At 35.8% G+C, this 19,567-nt stretch overlaps 2 protein-coding genes and 1 long non-coding RNA gene across 3 annotated transcripts in view; 1 reads left to right on the top strand and 2 right to left on the bottom strand.

Moving 5' to 3' along the window:
* LOC134754498 (uncharacterized) overlaps positions 1–19,567 on the bottom strand; it is a 95,482-nt gene that overhangs the window by 33,336 nt on the left and 42,579 nt on the right. The gene's annotated exons all lie outside the window — the stretch shown is intronic.
* On the top strand, positions 696–6,056 carry LOC134754719 (uncharacterized). The gene is made up of 4 exons (XM_063691053.1): positions 696–795; positions 2,954–3,040; positions 3,154–4,163; positions 5,985–6,056. The coding sequence occupies exons 1-4, from the start codon at positions 696–698 to the stop codon at positions 6,054–6,056; spliced, it is 1,269 nt and encodes a 422-aa protein (XP_063547123.1).
* On the bottom strand, positions 11,234–12,393 carry LOC134754458 (uncharacterized). Its single transcript, XM_063690791.1, has 2 exons — positions 12,345–12,393; positions 11,234–11,599 (listed from the first exon to the last, which is right to left on the bottom strand). Exon 2 carries the CDS (start codon positions 11,466–11,468, stop codon positions 11,295–11,297), a length of 174 nt encoding a protein of 57 aa, XP_063546861.1. The 5' UTR covers positions 11,469–11,599; positions 12,345–12,393; the 3' UTR covers positions 11,234–11,294.

Below are 19,567 nucleotides of genomic sequence, written 5' to 3'. Positions count from 1 at the left end.
TGATTGTTTCTCGACGTGTAAGTAAGCTACTCTATGTATATTACTTTTATAATAAAACAAAGTTACAAATTATCCAATAAAATATTCATTACCTACATTGTTTATCGATTTATTATTTGTACCTATGATATTTCGTGTTGTGTGTGATTTGTTTTCTTGAGGGGGTTTTTTGGCGTCTTCTAGTCAACGACTAAGTAAATATCTTGAAAATTAAATCCTACAACTACTCACGCAGCTGTGCAATAGGTATATATTTATGGGGCATATCATGCTATCTCGACTGAACATTTAGATTTAAAAAATTTAATTGTATAGATTCTTTATGTACCTAGTCAAATATAAAATAATTTACCTACATATTTAGTGGTCGATTGAGTAGTAATGGAATACCTCATACTATAGGGAAATAAGTCAGCTAAGCGTAACTACGTTTACTAAGTATTAGGTTCAAGGGAGTTTAAAAATGATTCATAATACGTATGTATTATTAGTAATTTTCAAACTTTACCATACTATACATATATTAAGTAAGGAAACTGGTATATGGAGTACTCTATGCTTACTTATTTATCTAAGATTTGTACCCTAACATCAAAATGTTTTTACAAATATTAGCAACTCTCCCGGTTAGCGTTGCTACCGCAGAGAGATCTTTTTCTACTCTTCGCAGAGTAAAATCTTGGTTGCGGGCCTCAATGGCAGAGGAAAGGTTATCCGGGCTAGCTCTCCTGAATATACATAAAGATACGAACCTAGATATAGATCAAATAATCAACGTTTTCGCAAAAAAGAAACGTAAGCTTGAATTTGTAATTTAAGTATATACTTAAATAGCAAAATCAAACTTACGTTTGGGTGCTCCCACAGTTATACCTCGTTACCTCGCGCGTCCAATGATGATGCCTATGACAGTTCATTTTTGTATGGAACAGCTGTCACGTAAAATGTTCGTACACTTTTTTGGAAGTATAGCACATTCGTTTATTTAGAAATGTACTAATTAACTAATAAAAATACGGTATAAACATAAAATATTTCTTATCTTAAGTTCTTAAGCCTATTCAAATTTGACTTTGGAAAGTAGGTAAAGGTGTAAAACTGAGTCAAAAGTAGTACCTTAGTAATAAATGTAATAAATAGATATATATATATTATTATTTTTTGACCATTCATCAAATTTACTTTGAATTAAACATGTTCTTAAAATAAATATAGATATATATTGATTATAGTCTAGCACGACTTAATTGCTTTTAATGCAACTTATAGATTATGAAAAGCTCTGACAACTAAGTAGTCCACAAATTAGCTGTCTATCATTTATGATTTTTTACTTAGCCTCCTTGAGCTTACCGTGGGACTTAGTCAATCTGTGTAAGAATGTCCTATAATATTTATTCATTTATTTACTTACGCAAAAGGCTAAAATGTAAAATTCTTATTTTTTCATAACCTCGATACGAATGACTCCCTGTATACATAAGTATATAACAGATTGGCTCAAATATTTTTTTGCAAAAAATTATTGTAAACAAAGAGAGTGGTGCAAAACTGAATCATTGCAAATAAATATGTATGAAGCAGACCACTGATTAATTTTTGCACGTAGTATTTATTTCTGCAATAATTACTAGATTTAAGATTTGAGAGAATTGCTGTTTATTATAAGACGCGTTACAATAACAAAACAAATTAATAATAAAATTTTATAGGAATGTAAATAGGTATAGTGTTGTAGCACTATACCTATTTACATAAAAAAATCCTATATTTTTTTTTAAAGTTCCTACTTAAACCAACTTGTCTGAATTATATTGGTTAAAAAGGAGTAGTTATATTACTAATCATCAGTCATGATCATTATCTTTAATTTCTATTTAAGTAAAAAAAATTAAACTAATTATCTATTTTTAGTTCATGTACGTATAATAACTTGATGGATGTCAAAGGATATTTATGAAGATCTTAGAAGTTTTGTTATGAAAAAAAATAGACTACCCGACTACCCGCCAATCATACCTCTATGATTGGTGCAAAACATGGTAATAACTTTTTAAAGATAAAATTCAACATCCTATTTTCAAATTACTCAAAATGGGAAATAATTTACAGCAAACATAATTGCTTACCAAATTCGTATACCTACATTTAAGATTCATTTCAAAGTAGAGTAGAATGCGGTTCGGTTTAGCATCTAACTGTAAATAAAGTTATTTAATGTAAAATGTATACTAGCGTTTAATTTAATTTGATATCATTTGAAGTAGCCGAAATTTCATCAAATCGGTTCAGTAGTTGTAAATTAAGTCTCGCCTGGTGCATGTCACTTGCTGGTCACACTACAATTTCCGAGACACCGTTAAGACACCGCCCAGTTTAGTGTCCCTATTGGCTTACTAGCTGTGGCTAGTATAGGAAACAAAAAAAAAGATTGATTGAAATTGATTTGGAATTTAATCAAAACTGACTATTTAATTGGACGAAATCAGCTCTGAATTAATTCAAAGCCAAAGTCCTGATGCGCAGGAAAAAGGAAATAGGTAATCAAATTCAAAAGTCATTCATGACTCATAATTGCTTTATGAGCGAACTTAGAGTCGCACTTGGCCGATTTTCGGTTTTCGGGTGGCTGTGACCACAACCTTTTTTGAGAGCTGGATCCGCGCCTGGATATAATTGAAGGTAAGTTCAAGTGATTCGTTCGTTATCATAAAATATGCCTTTTTTTAATGGTGTTTTCGCTTCGAGCCAATACGCGATATTGGCCAACAGCCTTTTTATGCTCAGAGTTAATACGAGATATTAACCCGTAGCCATTTTTTTCCTTCACTGCATTTGTAGTGGAAAGTACAAATTTTATTTATAAAACAAAAGTACCTACAAGTTTTCTTGTGTACTTAAACATTTGAATGTACGTGATTAATCACGGTTTTTTTATTATGGCATTTTACAGATCATGTGGAATACGAACGAGGCACGTGTGAGCCTGCAGATTCCGCTGCGCAATATGACGAGTACATGTACGATGATGCAGTTGAAGGTAGATATACCTACCTTTATCAATTTAACCCATAATTTTTATAGTTCTTTTTTATTAATCACTCGTGTGTTACATGCGTTTATTGTGCTAAATGATTATTTATAAATTTCCAGATAAATTGGAAACGGAATCAGCTATATTAGCTGACCCTGCTAGTCACGTGGTCCAATGTACCGCAGAAGTTCAAGCCGAAGCAGAAATTCCGGCGGCGCCTAGTGATGCACACGTGCAAGAGGATTTAGTTCCTGCCGAAACAAATACTAATGACGAGATCGCCGTTATCAACGAGGATTTTGATCATGATTTATTACGAGCCCTAGGCGAGTTTGAGGCAGAAACTGTTGAGTGGGGCGACAACATTCACGAAGATATTGCTAAACATTTTCAGCACATCCTTTTAAATGGGCTAAAAAAAGAAGCAAAGGAAGAATTACATAAAAAATATCTATTTCCAAAAAACGTACCTTTCTCAAAAGCCCCAACTCTAAATCCGGAAATCGCCGCCATGCTGACCGAGGCATCTAGAAATAGAGATAACCGAATTCTTGCTAAACAGCAGCAGATTGGAAAAGCCCTTTCAGGTCTAGGCAAGGCTATGACTTCCCTTTTGAAAAAGGAGCCTAATATAGCTGAAGCTAAACGTACGTTAAGCGACGTCGGAAAATTAGTTGCCGACGCTCACTTCGCCGAAACTGAAACTCGGCGGTCTGACGTGATTCCGCTGGTTGACAAATCACTCATTGACCCTTTTAAAGATAGGAAAAGGGATAGCTTTTTATTTGGCGAAAAGCTGGGCGATTTAGTTAAAAGCTCCCGCGGTATCAAGAAAACTGGGCAGTTGATTCAAGCAGCACCCACAGCATCTGCTTCAAGTTCCGGTTTAAACTGGAGGCCCCCATCGTCACGCCCACGCCCACAGCGAGGCGGCCAGCTGCCGTATCCCGGCCGTGGCGGGGGGCTCCGAGGATACTCGTACTACCAGCCCAGGCGCCGGGCGCCCCCAGCCCACAACACGGCATTCTGGCGGCAGACAGCATCCACCGCCGGCGCCCCCGCCGCCGAGGCGACAAGCGGCGCAGGCATCGCGCCCGTCAGCCAACCAGCCACAAACATAGACCCACAGGTACATGCTGGTCGTTTAAAATATTTTTCAAATGCGTGGGAGTCCATAACTAATGATAAATTTATTCTAAGTACGATACAAGGTTATAAAATTCCCTTTATAACAATACCTAAACAAGACCCTAAAAATAACCCTAAGAAGTTTTTTTCCATCTCTGACGCATCGCTGATTGAAAAAGAACTATTACATTTAACTAATATCAATGCAATAAAAGAGTGTCAACCCGTAACGGGCCAGTTTCTGTCTGATATCTTCCTTGTTCCAAAAAGTGACGGAAGTATGAGGTTTATTTTAAACCTTAAAAATTAAATAAATATGTTTACACTGAACATTTTAAAATGGAAGATATCAGAACAGCGACAAAGCTTCTTACAAAAGAATGCTATATGATAAATATCGATTTGAAAGAAGCATATCTGTTATTGCCTATTCACCCGTCTCATAGAAAATTTTTACGTTTCTCTTTTATGGATAAAATATATGAATGTATGGCTCTCCCGTTCGGGCTTTCTTCAGCTCCGTATATTTTTACAAAAATATTACAACCGGTTGCGTCATATTTAAGAGCATTAGGTTTTCAGTCTGTAAGATACCTCGATGACATACTTTGTATAGGACATACCAAAGAAGATTGTTTAAAAAACGCTAACCATACTATTGAATGCCTAGAAAAGTTAGGATTCATTATTAACTACACTAAAAGCAATTTGATTCCGGGAAAAGAAAGTATATATTTAGGTTTTGTTTTAGATTCTAAAATGATGTGTTTAAAATTACCACTAAAAAAACGGAACAATATTTTAGAACGCATAAATAAAATGTTAAGTTTCCAAAAATATTCGTATTCGTGATTTCGCAAGTTTTTTAGGCACACTTACAGCTGCATGTCCGGCAATCACATATGGTTGGCTTTACACAAAGTCAATGGAAAGAGCAAAATATTTAGCTTTACTTAAATCTAATGATGATTACGATAAGTTTATGGCAGTTCCAGATAGCGTACGTGATGACTTACGGTGGTGGCAAAATAACATTTTGACCGCATCTAACCCTATTCAAAAGTATAACTATATATATATATATACAAGAAATATTTACCGATGCATCCACTACCGGGTGGGGTGCCGCCTCGGATGGTGAGAAAACCGGAGGTCAATGGACGGATATAGAACGTAAAAATCACATTAACTACCTGGAACTGTTAGCAGTCTACTTCGGTTTAAAATCATTCGCTGAGGATAAAGTTAATTGTGATATACTCCTTCGCGTTGACAATACCACCGCCATATCGTATATTAATAGAATGGGTGGCGTACAATATCCACACCTTAATTATGTGGCTAGTATGATATGGAAGTGGTGGTGCGAGGAAAGAAGGATCTTTATTTTTGCATCTTATATTAAATCATCCTTAAATATTGAAGCTGATAGTGAGTCTAGGAAAACTAATGTTGACGGTGAATGGCAATTGCAGGATAAAGCTTTCATTACGGTTATTCAGAAGTTTGGTCGACCAGACATTGATTTATTTGCGTCTCGCATAAACGCTAAATGCCCTAAATATATATCTTGGAAAAGAGATCCGTACGCGTATAATATTGACGCATTTACTATTATTTGGAAACCTTTTTTCTTCTATGCATTTCCACCGTTTGCACTTATTTTAAAAACTTTAAATAAAATCGTTACTGATAACGCGACTGGTATAGTTATTGTTCCTTACTGGCCGTCGCAACCCTGGTATCCCCTTTTTAAGACATTAAGTATGGGTGAAGTAGTATTTTTTCCTCCGAATAAATATCTCCTTTCATCTGCTTTCAGATCAACCCACCCTCTGCACCGACACCTTACCCTGGCAGCGAGCGCGTTATCAGGGAAAGCTTTATCAAATAATTTTGAAGAAAAAAAAACCGACTTCAATGGGGGATGCCGCTGAAAGCATTCTTAGATTCCAGACAATGAAATGAAAAAGACAGCATCTTTTGCCTAATTATGTAGAAAAGGAGTTAAACCGACCCACTTTTCTAGTAGCATTTCGTTTTTGTAAGAGTCGCAGTTCTAACCTAACCTAACCTTCTTTTCTGGTAGCATTTCGTTTTTGCAAGGGTCGCAGTTCTAACCTAACCTAACCTACTTTTATGGTAGCATTTCGTTTCTGTAAGGGTCACAACTCTAACCTAACCTAACCTACTTTTCTGATAGCAGTTCTGTTCTGTGAGAATCGCAGTTCAAAAGCTACCCACCCACCTAACCCACTTTTCTAGTAGAATTTCCGGGTCCGGGTCTGGGTCCGGATCCGAGTCCGGGTCCGTGTCCGGCTGTCCGGGTCCAGGTTTGGGTCAGAGTTCGGTCCGGGGTCGGGTCCGAGTTGGGGTCCATGTTCAGATCGGGGTCCGGGTCCGAGTCCGGGTCCAAGTTTGGGTTTGGGTCCATAAGGAAGAGAACAAATCGCCAAACGTGAACTATGTGTCATTGAAGAGTTCCATTCTGGTCATCATCAGCAGTTCCACTTCATCAAATGTCACTTTTTTAAATGTAAATGCTGGATTTGTTGATGAAAATACAAAAATCACTATATGTATGCCTTTCACATTTGAGGAGTTCCCTCGGTTCCTCGTGGGTCTCATCATCAGAACTCAAGCTTGACAAAAATATGTCTTAAAAACTTAAGTTGCTTAACAAACATAAAGAAGTGGACAAATCGCCAAACGTAAACTATGCGTCATTAAAGAGTTCCATTCTGATCATCATCAGCAGTTCCACTTCATCAAATGTTACTTTTTAAAATGGAAATGCTAGATTTGTTGATAAAAATACAAAAATCGCTATATGTATGCCTTTCACATTTGAGGAGTTCCCTCGATTCCTCATGGATCCCATCGTCAGAACTCGAGCTTGACAAAAATGTTTCTTGAAAACCTAACTTGCTTAACAAACATAACGAAGAGGACAAATCGCCAAACGTGAACTATGCGTCATTGAAGAGTTCCGTTGTGATCATCATCAGCAGTTCCACTTCATCAAATGTCACTTTTTAAAATGGAAGTGCTGGATTTGTTTATAAAAATACAAAAATCACTATATGTATGCCTTTCACATTTGAGGAGTTCCCTCGATTCCTCATGGATCCCATTATCAGAACTCGAGCTTGACAAAAATGTTTCTTGAAAACCTAACTTGCTTAATAAACATAACGAAGAGGACAAATCGCCAAACGTGAACTATGCGTCATTGAAGTTCCGTTCTGATCATCATCAGCAGTTCCACTTCATCAAATGTCACTTTTTTAAATGTAAGTGCTTGATTTGTTGATGAAAATACTAAAATCACTATATGTATCCTCCTCTCCTCCTCCTTTGAAATCTTGAAGTCGGTTAAAAAGGGATACCAGAGTCTGCCTTAAATGTCTTACTTTCCTCAGTAACACAAGGTACCAAATCACAGTACTCTTCTAGTCTAAAACTGGTGGCAATATTGTGAAGAAAATAAGGTTGATTGTTTTGATGTTCAAATTCCATCATTGCTAGATTTCCTGTCTAAATGTTTTGAAAACGGATCATGCTATGGTACGCTGAATAATCATAGATCTGCTGTGTCTTTGATCTCAACTAATAATATAAGTCAAAACGAGTGTTAGAAGGTTCTTTCGAGGAGTTTTTAAATTAAGACCGTCTTTCCCTCGTTACAGTGTAACATGGAACCCTAGTACGGTACTAGATTACTTAGATTCTTTATCAAATGATACAATTGATTTGGAGAAATAAAACTATGAGTAACTATCGCGGTAACCGAAGACAATATTATGATTTGGAGAAGTTAAGTAAAAAACTGGTTATGCTTCTTGCTTTAGCTACTACTGCTCAAAGGATCCAAACTTTGTCCTTGATTAGAATTTCAAATATTAAATTTTACAATGATAAGGTTGTAATTATCATAACTGATTTAATTAAAACATCGGGAATTGGGCGAGCACAACCAGTAATAGAGTTACCATTTTTTAATCAAAGGCCAGGTACATGCCCGGCTGCTACGTTACAAAAATATATTGCAGTTACTGCAGCCTATAGGTCGAATGAAGACAAACTCATACTTACTCATAAGAAGCCTTACAGACCTGTTTCATCACAAACAATTGGTCGGTGGATTAAACAGGTCCTCCAGGAGTGGCATTGATACTAGTATTTTTGGCGCTCATTCGACGCGCCATGCCACAACCTCCGCAGCTTCACGGGCTGGCATTAGCATCGAGGTGATCAGAAAAGCAGCTGGCTGGTCTAACCAATCAGCTGTTTTGCTAATTTTTATAATAGACCAGTAATTAATGATCCTTAAGTAAAGGTTTTTTGTGGATTATTTGTTAATTTAAATTAAATACCGTGTATGATTATACTTGATTTTTATTATAATTTATACCCTTTGCTATACCTTTTGAGTTCGCAGCATTGATTTTTACTCTCTGAACATCTACATTAGTAAAACATAATATTTTTAAATCTAAGAGACGAAGACAAGATAATTGAATGATCAAACGAACTTACCATAAGTGAAGTTCGATCATAAATATCTTGTCTTCGTCGAAGAGATTTAAAAACCCTCCCTCCCTTTCTGGATCCCTAAAAAATCTAAAAATCAATGCTTGTGGTATACTCTGAAAATAATGAGGTCGCTAGGCTGCTGTCAGGCCTTATATAAGGTAGCGTTGAGGGTAGGTATCCAAAAGTTTTTTCCTTTTTACCCTCCTTCAGCGCTAAAATACTGGTGCGAGTAGGTTCGCAAGCTGCTCTGGACATAACTACATTAGTAAAACATTATATTTTTAAATCTAAGAGACGAAGAAAAGATAATTATGATCGAACTTCACTTATGGTAAGTTCGTTTGATCATTCAATTAAATTAAATTTGACACACAATCTGTATGAAATTAATAGTGTTAGAATTCGAAATAAGGCTTAACTTAGTAACATATAGTTTAATATGTAAGTGCTTTGATAGATAGATAGATAGATAAATTATTTATTGCCACAACAAGGGTTTTTTTTCAGATTATTTTTACACACTTATGCTATACTTAATCTAGACAATTTATGTATAATAAAGTTCAAATTACATATCAACGTGACAATAGGACAGTCTCAGCTAATGTGCTGGAAGCCCCGCCTTTACTGCGCGGTTTCAGCGCTGGTTTTCAGCCTGCTCGAATTGAGGCGGTGACATAGGACGACTGCTAAGTACGAACATATTATATTATTACTATATTTTATGTACTTATTTATACGACTAAAAATTACTAACGAAACTGAACCAAATTAAAGAGTAAATTTAACTACAAGACAAATAAAGTAATAAGTAGATAATTATTTATGGATATAGACATTAGAGCTAGATAATTAATCATGTTCCTGTAGGTAATAGGTACACTGAATATGGAGTATTAAAGTCAATTTGCCTTTTAAGCAACTCGGGTTTCAGTTTATTTTTAAACGATGTTTGGGACATGTTAAGTCGAAGAGGTGGGGGCAGGTTGTTCCATATCTTCGCTGCACTGACTTTAAATCCGCCTCTAGATCCCTTGGTTTGGTGTTTAGGAATGACTGCCTTGTTTAATATTTTGCTGCGCGTATTAAAATGGTGTTGATCCTTTGCCCATGCAATTTTCTTAAACAAATATACAGGCCTTTTTGTGTGTACAACTTTGTGCACGAACGAAGCCAAATGCAATTCCCGTCGTAGGTTCATTTTCAGGATTCCCTTCTCGTTAAGGTAGGGCGTGATGTGCGCCCTACGAGGAACATTAAAACAAAACCTCGCACATGCGTTTTGCACACGCTGAATAGCTTGTGCAGTTTTACAAAGTATCCTGGGTCCGTATACAGTGTCACAATAATTAAACTGCGAAAGAACTAAAGACTCGGCTAGCAAGACACGAACCTTTTCGGATAGATATTCCCTGAGTCCGTATAAAACCTTGAGACGGTAAAAAGCGTAGTACATACAAACAGCAACAGTGTTAACTGTACATCGATGGACCTTATGCCTTTTGTAATAAGGCCTATCAAAGTAGTTAACACTTTTACTGTCCCTCGCTTTCAACAATTACATGGGTTGATATGTCTGTGCATTATATGTGATGCCCTGATGCCTGAATGTATAGAGCCATCCATTTCTGACGTCTCGATGACATCACAGAGTAGTTTGACGGTGCATTACATTACATATTACATGTAATGCACGGACAGTAAAAGTGTTAACAGTGTGGGCTGTAAACTTGCAAATGTTGTTCAATAAATAAATAAATCAGGAGAAGCTGCCTTCTCTTTTCGAAAGCTTGAACAAAAAGCAAGAACAAATTGGAAAGCTCAATAAAGCGAAAGACAACTAAAAGAAGGGAAAGAAACCGGTTATTCCCAGTAGTTTTACCAATTAGTCTTACCAGTTGAACTGCTGGGAATTTCCTTACCAATAGACTTACTAGTGAGACATGAGTAAGACCATTGGGAACTTTGTACCCATACCCAGTAAACTTACCAGTAAAACAAAACTCCCAATAGTCCTACTCTTATGTAGACCTAGGTAATTGATAGACATTTTTGAGGTAGCGTGATGAATGCCGTTGTGAAACGGGGCACTGCAGGGGAAAAACTCACACTTTTAAGGATTGGGAGCATTCCACAGGCTGTCCGGTACAAAAGCAGATGACTATTTTTCTGTGCTTATTTTTTGACCATTTGTCACAGAAAAGGAAACTCGTATACCTGCAAATCCTGAGAAAATTCGCATTCGTACGGGACAATGGTAGCCAATTTCGTGGAATGCTCCATTGACCTCTAGACCTAGAATCCGAAAACGTGGCAGGAGTAAGGTCATCCTGTTGCACATCCTCTTACCCATGAGGGTACCAAATGTTCAAATCATCCAGGTACCAATAGTTCAATGGGGACCTAAGCTCAGAAATTACTTTCTGTATAGCAAGGCTGAATACCCCATTACATTACATGATATGTAATTATGGTTTACAATGAAATAGAAGCTAGTAAAGAATAATAATTAAATAAATAATAAATAATGCAGACTTACTTTAAACACACTATATTTGATACAAGTACATTAAGCTACATATTTCAGAGACATAGTTCAGGGCCATGATGGTGGATCACATTCCTTTTTGTTGGGACCATACAAACAAGACTTGTCTCTAAAGTTGGTCATTCTTAATGTCTCCTGGTCGTCCACAAACTTGCCAATCAAGAAGCCGGTTAATGGAACTGCAAACCAGACATAGCGGGTTGTGATACCAAACAATGCCATTTTAGTTTTGTTTCTGCAAGGCTTTCCACTTCTTGGTATGACTATAGTCCAGCCAAATAAGAGTTGCAGTGAGAGTTGGGAATGAGATGCTCACCAGGTTCCTTTGCAGGAACTTGAGTATCGCCATATAACTGTAGAAACAAAAGTCATAATACATAATTATATCTAAATTTGAATAAAGATCTAAACTTGATAAATTTGATATTGAGTGTAATGTGGTCATAATATTAAAGAGTTAGACAATGTACATGTAAAATGACGTTAATTTGTGCATTTCTTTTCTTGTAGGTAGATATAAAGCGAGGTTTAAACTAGCAAGAACTTGCATGCAATTTTTGTTACATTGCAGTATCTGATCAATCTTTTGAATACATAATCGAACAAACTATCGTGAGACATATTTCAAAATATTTAGATAAGTACGGTTTTTACTCACTATTATTTTTAGTCGCTTTTGGCGACATGTTTCGGATTCTTTTGAATACAGTTTACTTTAGTAGTCGGCAATGTAACTTAAATTGCATGCAAGTTCTTGCTAGTCACTCAGTCCTCACTTTAGGAATAGAAGTAGCATACTTGACTTCATTATATAATACTGTGCAAGAGACCTACGCTGCACTCGCGAATTTTATAATACGACAATAGAAATAAAAATTTGGTAAACAGAACATAACTAATACGATATCAATATCTTTCTACACTGTAATGAAGAATAAAATAAAATTTAAACGTTTGAAGAATCTAGAATTTAAGAGGTTACCAATCGATTTGCTTGATATAAATTTAAAACGAAGGAACAGATCAAATGATGGCAGTTAATTAGTTTTTCTAATAGAATGTAAATGATATAAACTTATATGCACAAAAATAACTCACTTATTACATGCGAAACTCGCACAGTTTTAAATCTATAGCTACTCTGGCTACTGCACAAGTGCAAAAAAGCACAGCAAAGTAAGTTTGACGTTTATATGATTTTGACGTTAGCTACGAATTTGCCAGGTCGGAAATATATTTTTCTGTCCATTCAATGAGAATAAAGCTCGTACTACACAGCTGGCGACCAAGATGTCGACGGTCCAAGGTTGGTCGGGAACAAAGAATATAATACTCACTAGGAGAAGAACGATAACTCCATACAAAAAAAGTGTCCCTTGCAAAAGTTCGTTTATACTACTAGCGCTCTGATTGTATAGCATACACTAAAATTGACAACCCGTTTAGCCTAGCGGGTATTGGCAGTAATCCAGTTCAGGAAGCTAATGGTCCTGGGTTCGAATCCCGGCAAGGTAATTTCTTTTTGTATTTTTGTTTTTGTGGTTATGATATTATGTTAGATTTTAATCTAAATTACAAGCGTCTTTCTGTCCTATGGGATAATAATTTCTATTTTGAAGTCTTTCAAATATAAAAGGAAACAAAACAGCAAAAAAGTATATAAATTTTGGACATATTTTTGGTCCTATTAGGACCGAAAGAGCTTGTAATCTAGATTCCAAAAACACCATTTGCAGGAAACATAGCTATTACAGAATATAATTTCTTATAAAAAGATTCTTATATTAGTTCCACAGTAACAGTTTTATTAATATTTATGTCCTTATTGAACTTACTGTTTAATAGGACCATATACTACAGAAATATTAATTGAAATGAATACACAAACTTAAATGGCGGACTGTATAAATAATAATAATTATATTCAAAGAATTCAACAACACCGCTATACTTATAAATTCGGCTGTTAAATATATTCGTTAGCTACATAACACAAAACATATGAAGAGATGAAAATACCACAAGCCTGTACTTGTGGTATTTTCATCTCTTATTTGTGATATTATCTCTTGATTTAAATAAAAGGCATATTAATTATTATTACATTGTCTTATTTATTTACACATGTTTTAAGCATGGAAGTAATGGAATTATTCACTGAAAAATATACCATGACATCTTTAAAAAAAATGGCGTTATAAAGCGCATTCACAAGTTTTTTTAGTGACACAAATAACTTTAGGCATACCTACAAAATGTTTCATACTATTATCGTATCCTTAAAGTATAGTACAACCCACTTAATATGATCATGATTATACTTCGTTTTTTTAGCATTATAAAAGACTAAGATATTAACGTGTCTCTTCATTGAAAAACACTAAAAAAAGTCACTGCAAATCTGTAACAATTAAAGGTATCATATGTTTGTATTATATGTTCATTTACATTGTTTTGGTTTCACGAGTAATGATAAAAAAAATTAAAGCGTTATTTAATAAAATGACACATCAAAATCGCGGAGTCTTTTATAAATAATGCTAAAAAACGTGGTATAGTAATTTCCCGCGTAATACGCTATTTGACAACAAATTCCCAATATGTATTCATACATTTAGAGTTGTCTTTTGCTAAGTTTCCACAGTTTTTTTGCTCCAAACAGAGTACTATTTGCATAAAGAGCTTTGAGTTGATTTGAGTGCTTTAGACCCGTCAAACTTTATCATTCTTGTTGGTGTTTGAACTTCTTTGATAATGGTTCCCTGTGAGAGCCTCACAAATAGTTTTCGGTCCAATAAACTTACTTATAGCTTTAGCAAGCTTAGTTGCATTTTCATTGCCTATTAATCCCTCGTGCCCTGGGTTACAAATTTGACGTGTATAATGTATTTATTTTTATCTTTTTTTTTAAATAAATCATTGAATTGAATTAAATTGATAAACACCAGTTGAACTATGTTTTGCTTTCCAAGCTTGTTCAAAGCTTGGACGCCATTGTATACCAGTTTAGAGTCTCCTTTGGGCAAGGTTATAACGCTTTAAGTACAGCATGACTGTCGCTGAATATATAGATATTCTTTCTTTGGGTCTGTCGAACCATATTCTCTTGTGCACAGGCAATTATAGCGTATGTTTCGGCTTGAAACTACGGAGCCCTACACTGAGCATAGTCTGACACGCTCTTGGCCGATTTTTTAAAGGTATGTCCCAACTAGCAAATTATGTCGTAAAAAAGGCAGCATTACGTTTCTCTTTCAGTTATTGGTCGAGAGGATCTGTAAAATGCCGAAAGAAGGATTTGAGCACGTTCTCTCAACGTAATTTGGGCGCACTTCTCTCAGATTATTAGTTCTGTAAATATCGTAAGAGTATCGTATGAATAGCCAAATAGACGAAAGAATATCAAGCATAGATATAACAAAAATCAAAAAATGATATTGATGAAAATGATATCAAGTAATCGCAACTCGAATGCAACTAGTTCTATGATAGTCATCAAAATGCCATTTTCCCACACAAGCCTTATACAAGCCGGTATAAACTATAATCTCATTTCATTCGACTTATTTATCGTAACGCAATATAGCAGCGCGGTTGCAATCACTCGACTCTTTGGTCATTTGAAAATCGTGACGGTTGACAAATTTGGAGTACAAGGAAAATAAAAGTAAAAGGTAAAGTATTTGCTTGTTAAATTTTACGCCAGCCGTAATGATATTAGGTAACTCGTGTCACTAGGTCGTAGGTCTTACTTTCATGTGCGGAATTAAATGTTTTGTCTACATTCATCAATGTACAATACCCTATGGTACTGTACATCGATATCTAAATTCCTTAAATGTTAGTTAAAATTTTCATGGGCTGCAAGATTTTTCAGTACCTACTTAGAAAATTAGTCAGAAATAATATTAATTTAAAAGTTTCAATGAATTCGCCATTTTGTCATCTCACTTGTCATCCTAAAAGCATTCACTCAGCTTAATTAACCACGTTTAATTATCCTATTTTACCTATTGCATTTTTTTTTAATACTTAATTTTCTTTTTAGAGCGTTTTTGTTTGCCTCTTCCGATAAATCTCTATTTTTTAGAATAATATGACGTTTAATTGTTATTATGAACATGTGAGGTAAAATATCATCGATATTCGTTTTATAATGTTGAGGACATACCTTTAAAAAATCAACCACGGCTTACATACTGTTTGGAGAATCATGACAGTCAATTCTCGTATCTTATCTAAGTGTAAATTCTCACTAAGAAAGGATTTACAGCAGCCTGCTGCCCTTTCCACTGCTTTTACAAGATTTAAACTCGCATAGTTCAAACTGGTTTTGGTTTGGCTGTATTCTTTTAATTCCGTAAATATGTGTACGGTTTCGCTTCCCGGATTCGACGTTAATAGAGCGTTACACTTATTACAGCTATTATTCATTTTTTTATAAAGAATCCGCACACATAGGCGCATGCTTGTGCCTCAGAGGACAGTGTTTCCATTTCATCACTTGTATTATCGGGGTGTTCCTCTGTTTGGTCATCATCAGTAATGTCGTATTCATAGATGTTTACGTTCTGAGCGTCAGGCGTTGTCAAAAAGCTTTTCATATTATTTGTCAGAATTGCACCGTCATCCTCACAGTTTTTATTGTTACTAGAATTTTTTAGATTTGTTAATATGGCGGTCTTAAACCCCGCTATAAATTGTGATGTTGTTGGATTATAATTTGATCCACAATTATATCTAACACACCCAAAAAATTCTCAATAGGATCCTGGTTTAATAGTCGAGTGGATAGGGACTTAATTTCTATTTTGTTTAGGTTTTCCCAGAGCCTTTCCACTGCAGTAATCGTTCGAACCCAACCCGATTGCGATGGCGGATTTCTAGCGTTCAAAAATTTCATGTCTGTGACAATATTTTTCATTTCAGCCAAATACTTTAAATGGGGACTACGAGTGGTCAGGTTTGTACTATATTTTTTTCCACGTCTTAGGTCTTGTGAGTTTGCATTAAGTGCATCAAACAAGTCATCAAACTTCTTGAGCAAGAACGCCGTTGCGTGAGCTTCTGCGGGCAGTTCGTCTGAAACAATTTTAACGTATTCCTTAATATAATTTTATTTCACTGGTAATAAATAATCAATCAATGGTCATCGAGGAATATTATGTAGGTACATTAATGGAATAATTGCCACAACGCAATTGGTTGACGAGTTCGCATCACGCGCACGATTGGTCGCAACTAGTTGCGTTAGACTGCACGATTGGCTCGAATTCGTTTGCGTGACACCGCTGTACTGACACCAATCTTAGTGCCCCGTGAGGCAAGTCTTTATGAAGTAATATATAAGTCAATCGCCATTCCTTACCCATTTTTACTTACTTACTGCATTTTCGCTCGGGATGACATTTTGGTCATGAAAATTTGTTCTATTATTTCAAGTGCCGGAAGTTTCGCCGATCGCTTTTCGGTGAGGGAAAACATCTTGACGAAACAGGACTTAATTGCTAATAACGTAGGTTGCTTGCTTGATTTTAACATTAATTATCATTAAATAAATGGTTTGAGAATCTAATAAAAAATACCAAATTTAGCTTTATTTAATAATTTTAAGTCATAAACCTTAAAATTCCATAAGAAACGTTAGATTTTTTATAGTGATGTTAAATATAATTCTGAACGCACAAGTTGAGTCGATACAATTTCAAAACGCATAGTTGACATTTCATACGTCAGAACAGAAATGTCAACATTGTCAACATCAACAAAATTTTTACTTAAAAACACTTTTCAGCGACTCACGTAAAAATCAGAATTTCCAGTGTTTTCTGTTATAATATCGTACAAAAATAAGTGATTCCAGTGATGAAGATGATCTAACGCCTGTGGATGTTGCACTTTCCTCGTTATAGTGAGTGGAAAAGTTTTGTGTTACACACGGGTGCAAATGTATTTTACTTCTCGTGTGTTGAAACACTCGCTACGCTCAGGATTCAACTATAGAATCCTTTCGTTTGCTCGTGTTTCAATTCGACACTCGCGGGTAAAATACAACTTTGCACCCTTGTATAACAAATAACTATACCTGTTGTACAATTGAAGCTGCTGATACGGTTGACTTTGAAGACCAGTCTTGATCAGGCCAACAATATGTAGCCCAAGCTGCTGCCCTATAAATAATTTATTCGCGTAAAAACACCATTTAAATACAATGTTTAATTAAATTGTGAACTCGAAATAGTACGTCGTATAAATAGACTAGCGATTCGCCCCGGCATTGCACGGGTTACACAACACCTTAAGGGTCCCCGGCAAGCTCGGTTCCCCATACAAACGTATTTACGCTCTCATTTTAAAACAAGTAGTTAGTTTGCTCTGAACTTTGTACTTACAATAAATAGGATACGGTAACGTATATCTATGTTCGTAATTAGTTTATGTAGTTTCAGATACGAATTTGTTTTTCATACAAAACTTGTTTTTGCTCCTTTTAGTTTGTTTTATAAACTGGAGCTATATATATAAACTAATTACAGACCTACATATACCTCATGTCATTGTATATGCAAAGTTTCATTACAATCCAACCCGTAGTTTTAAAATGAGAACAAAACTCCGTTTGTATGGGAAGGTGAAATTCGGCTGAGCTTGCGGGGGACTCTTAACAAATTATACACCTAAACCTTCCTCAAGAATCACTTTATTGATAGGAGAAAACCGCATGAAAATTTGTTCAATACTTTTTGAGTTCATCGTGAACATACACACACACAAACAGACAGATGCGGCGGGGACTGTTTTTAGGGTTCCGTACCCAAAGGGTAAAAATGGGACCCTATTACTAAGACTCCGCTGTCCGTCTGTCTGTCACCAGGCTGTATCTCACGAACCGTGATAGCTAGACAGTTGAAATTATCACAGATTGAAAGTATCCGTAGATTTAATGCTCAGTAAAAGGGGTTTAGCACACAAACCACTGCTTGCTTTGACATTTCTTTTATTACATTGATATACAGGATTAATTTTAAGATTACAAACAAGATCAAATCGAACATAACCTAGGGCTCACGCCTGTCGCCAAATCTGACAGCTCTCTCTAAAACTAAAATGACCATAGATACAACAATCAAAAGTATAAAGCCAGGTACATACTACATGTAATTATCAGTAGTATTAGGCCACATATAGGATATTAATTATTGTGATGCTTACAAGATGGTGTATTTCTGTTGCCGCTACAACAACAAATACTAAAAAGTACGGAACACGGAACCCTCGAGTCCGACTCGCACTTGTCCGTTTTTTATTTATTTAAAGGGCTCTCCATACTCGTGCGCGAATCGCGGTGCGAAGCCGCGAACGCGAGTGTGGAGTCTAGTTAGCTAATCAGCGAAATCAGTTCTACACTCGCGTTCGTGGCTTCGCGCCGCGTAGTCTGGAGCGAGCTTTAGGTGTAATTTTGCTGCGAGAATCACTGTGGCACGTGAGCTCTCTCTATAACAAAACAATCGCTTGCATTACACCTCGTCGCTCGTCCACCTGCTACCATTTACTACTTAGTTGTAGCAGGGGGGGGGGGGCAGCTGCCCCTGAAAATATTATTTAGGTATCTTAAAATATTTGTTCCCACTCCCGGTTTAGGAAAGCGATGGAATTTTAATGACATGTCTTCTGAAGCCGTGTTTGCAACCCGCATTTGGCACATTTTCTATGGGCATTGCCGTAGTTCATGATTACCAGCACATAGGTATATTCTGGTTCAATGATAAATAAAATTTGCGCGTCGATGTTCAACGACAGCAGTTGAACAGCGACATTAGCGACATTGACAAATATTATAAATCAACGACAAATTGAAATAGATAATAATTTATATTGAAAAAAACATTATTAATAATTATTATTTACATAATTGGTAGGCTAGTGTAACACGAATCAAAATATTTGATAAAGATAACTTATTTGTTGATAAGTTGTATAGAGAGTCATTTGGGAGCAATGTTGCTATAGTAAAATATTTTTATGTTAATTACTGGCAACTTTATCTTGAAAACGGACAACACATACGCAATTATAAAGGGTCATATTATGGATGGTATAGAAAGGATCGCAATCTCTTATGGCAGAATTGTTGTAAAAGTGACCGCGTTAAGCTTTAAATAGTAGTTCCTAATCTCTCCGGTGGCGCTAGTTAGGCTCTGGGACATGAGTATAACATGAACCATATAAGGCAACAAATAACCTGACCAAATTACGTAGGTAGTTTTTGGTAGTATTTCGGTGTATGGTGGCGCCGCCTAATTAGTGTTTTTTTGATGGAC

Source organism: Cydia strobilella, chromosome Z (genome assembly GCF_947568885.1).
Source record: "Cydia strobilella chromosome Z, ilCydStro3.1, whole genome shotgun sequence".
NCBI lineage: Eukaryota > Metazoa > Arthropoda > Insecta > Lepidoptera > Tortricidae > Cydia > Cydia strobilella.
Note: the sequence above shows the minus strand (reverse complement) of the source record. Positions and strands in the feature narration are given on the sequence as shown.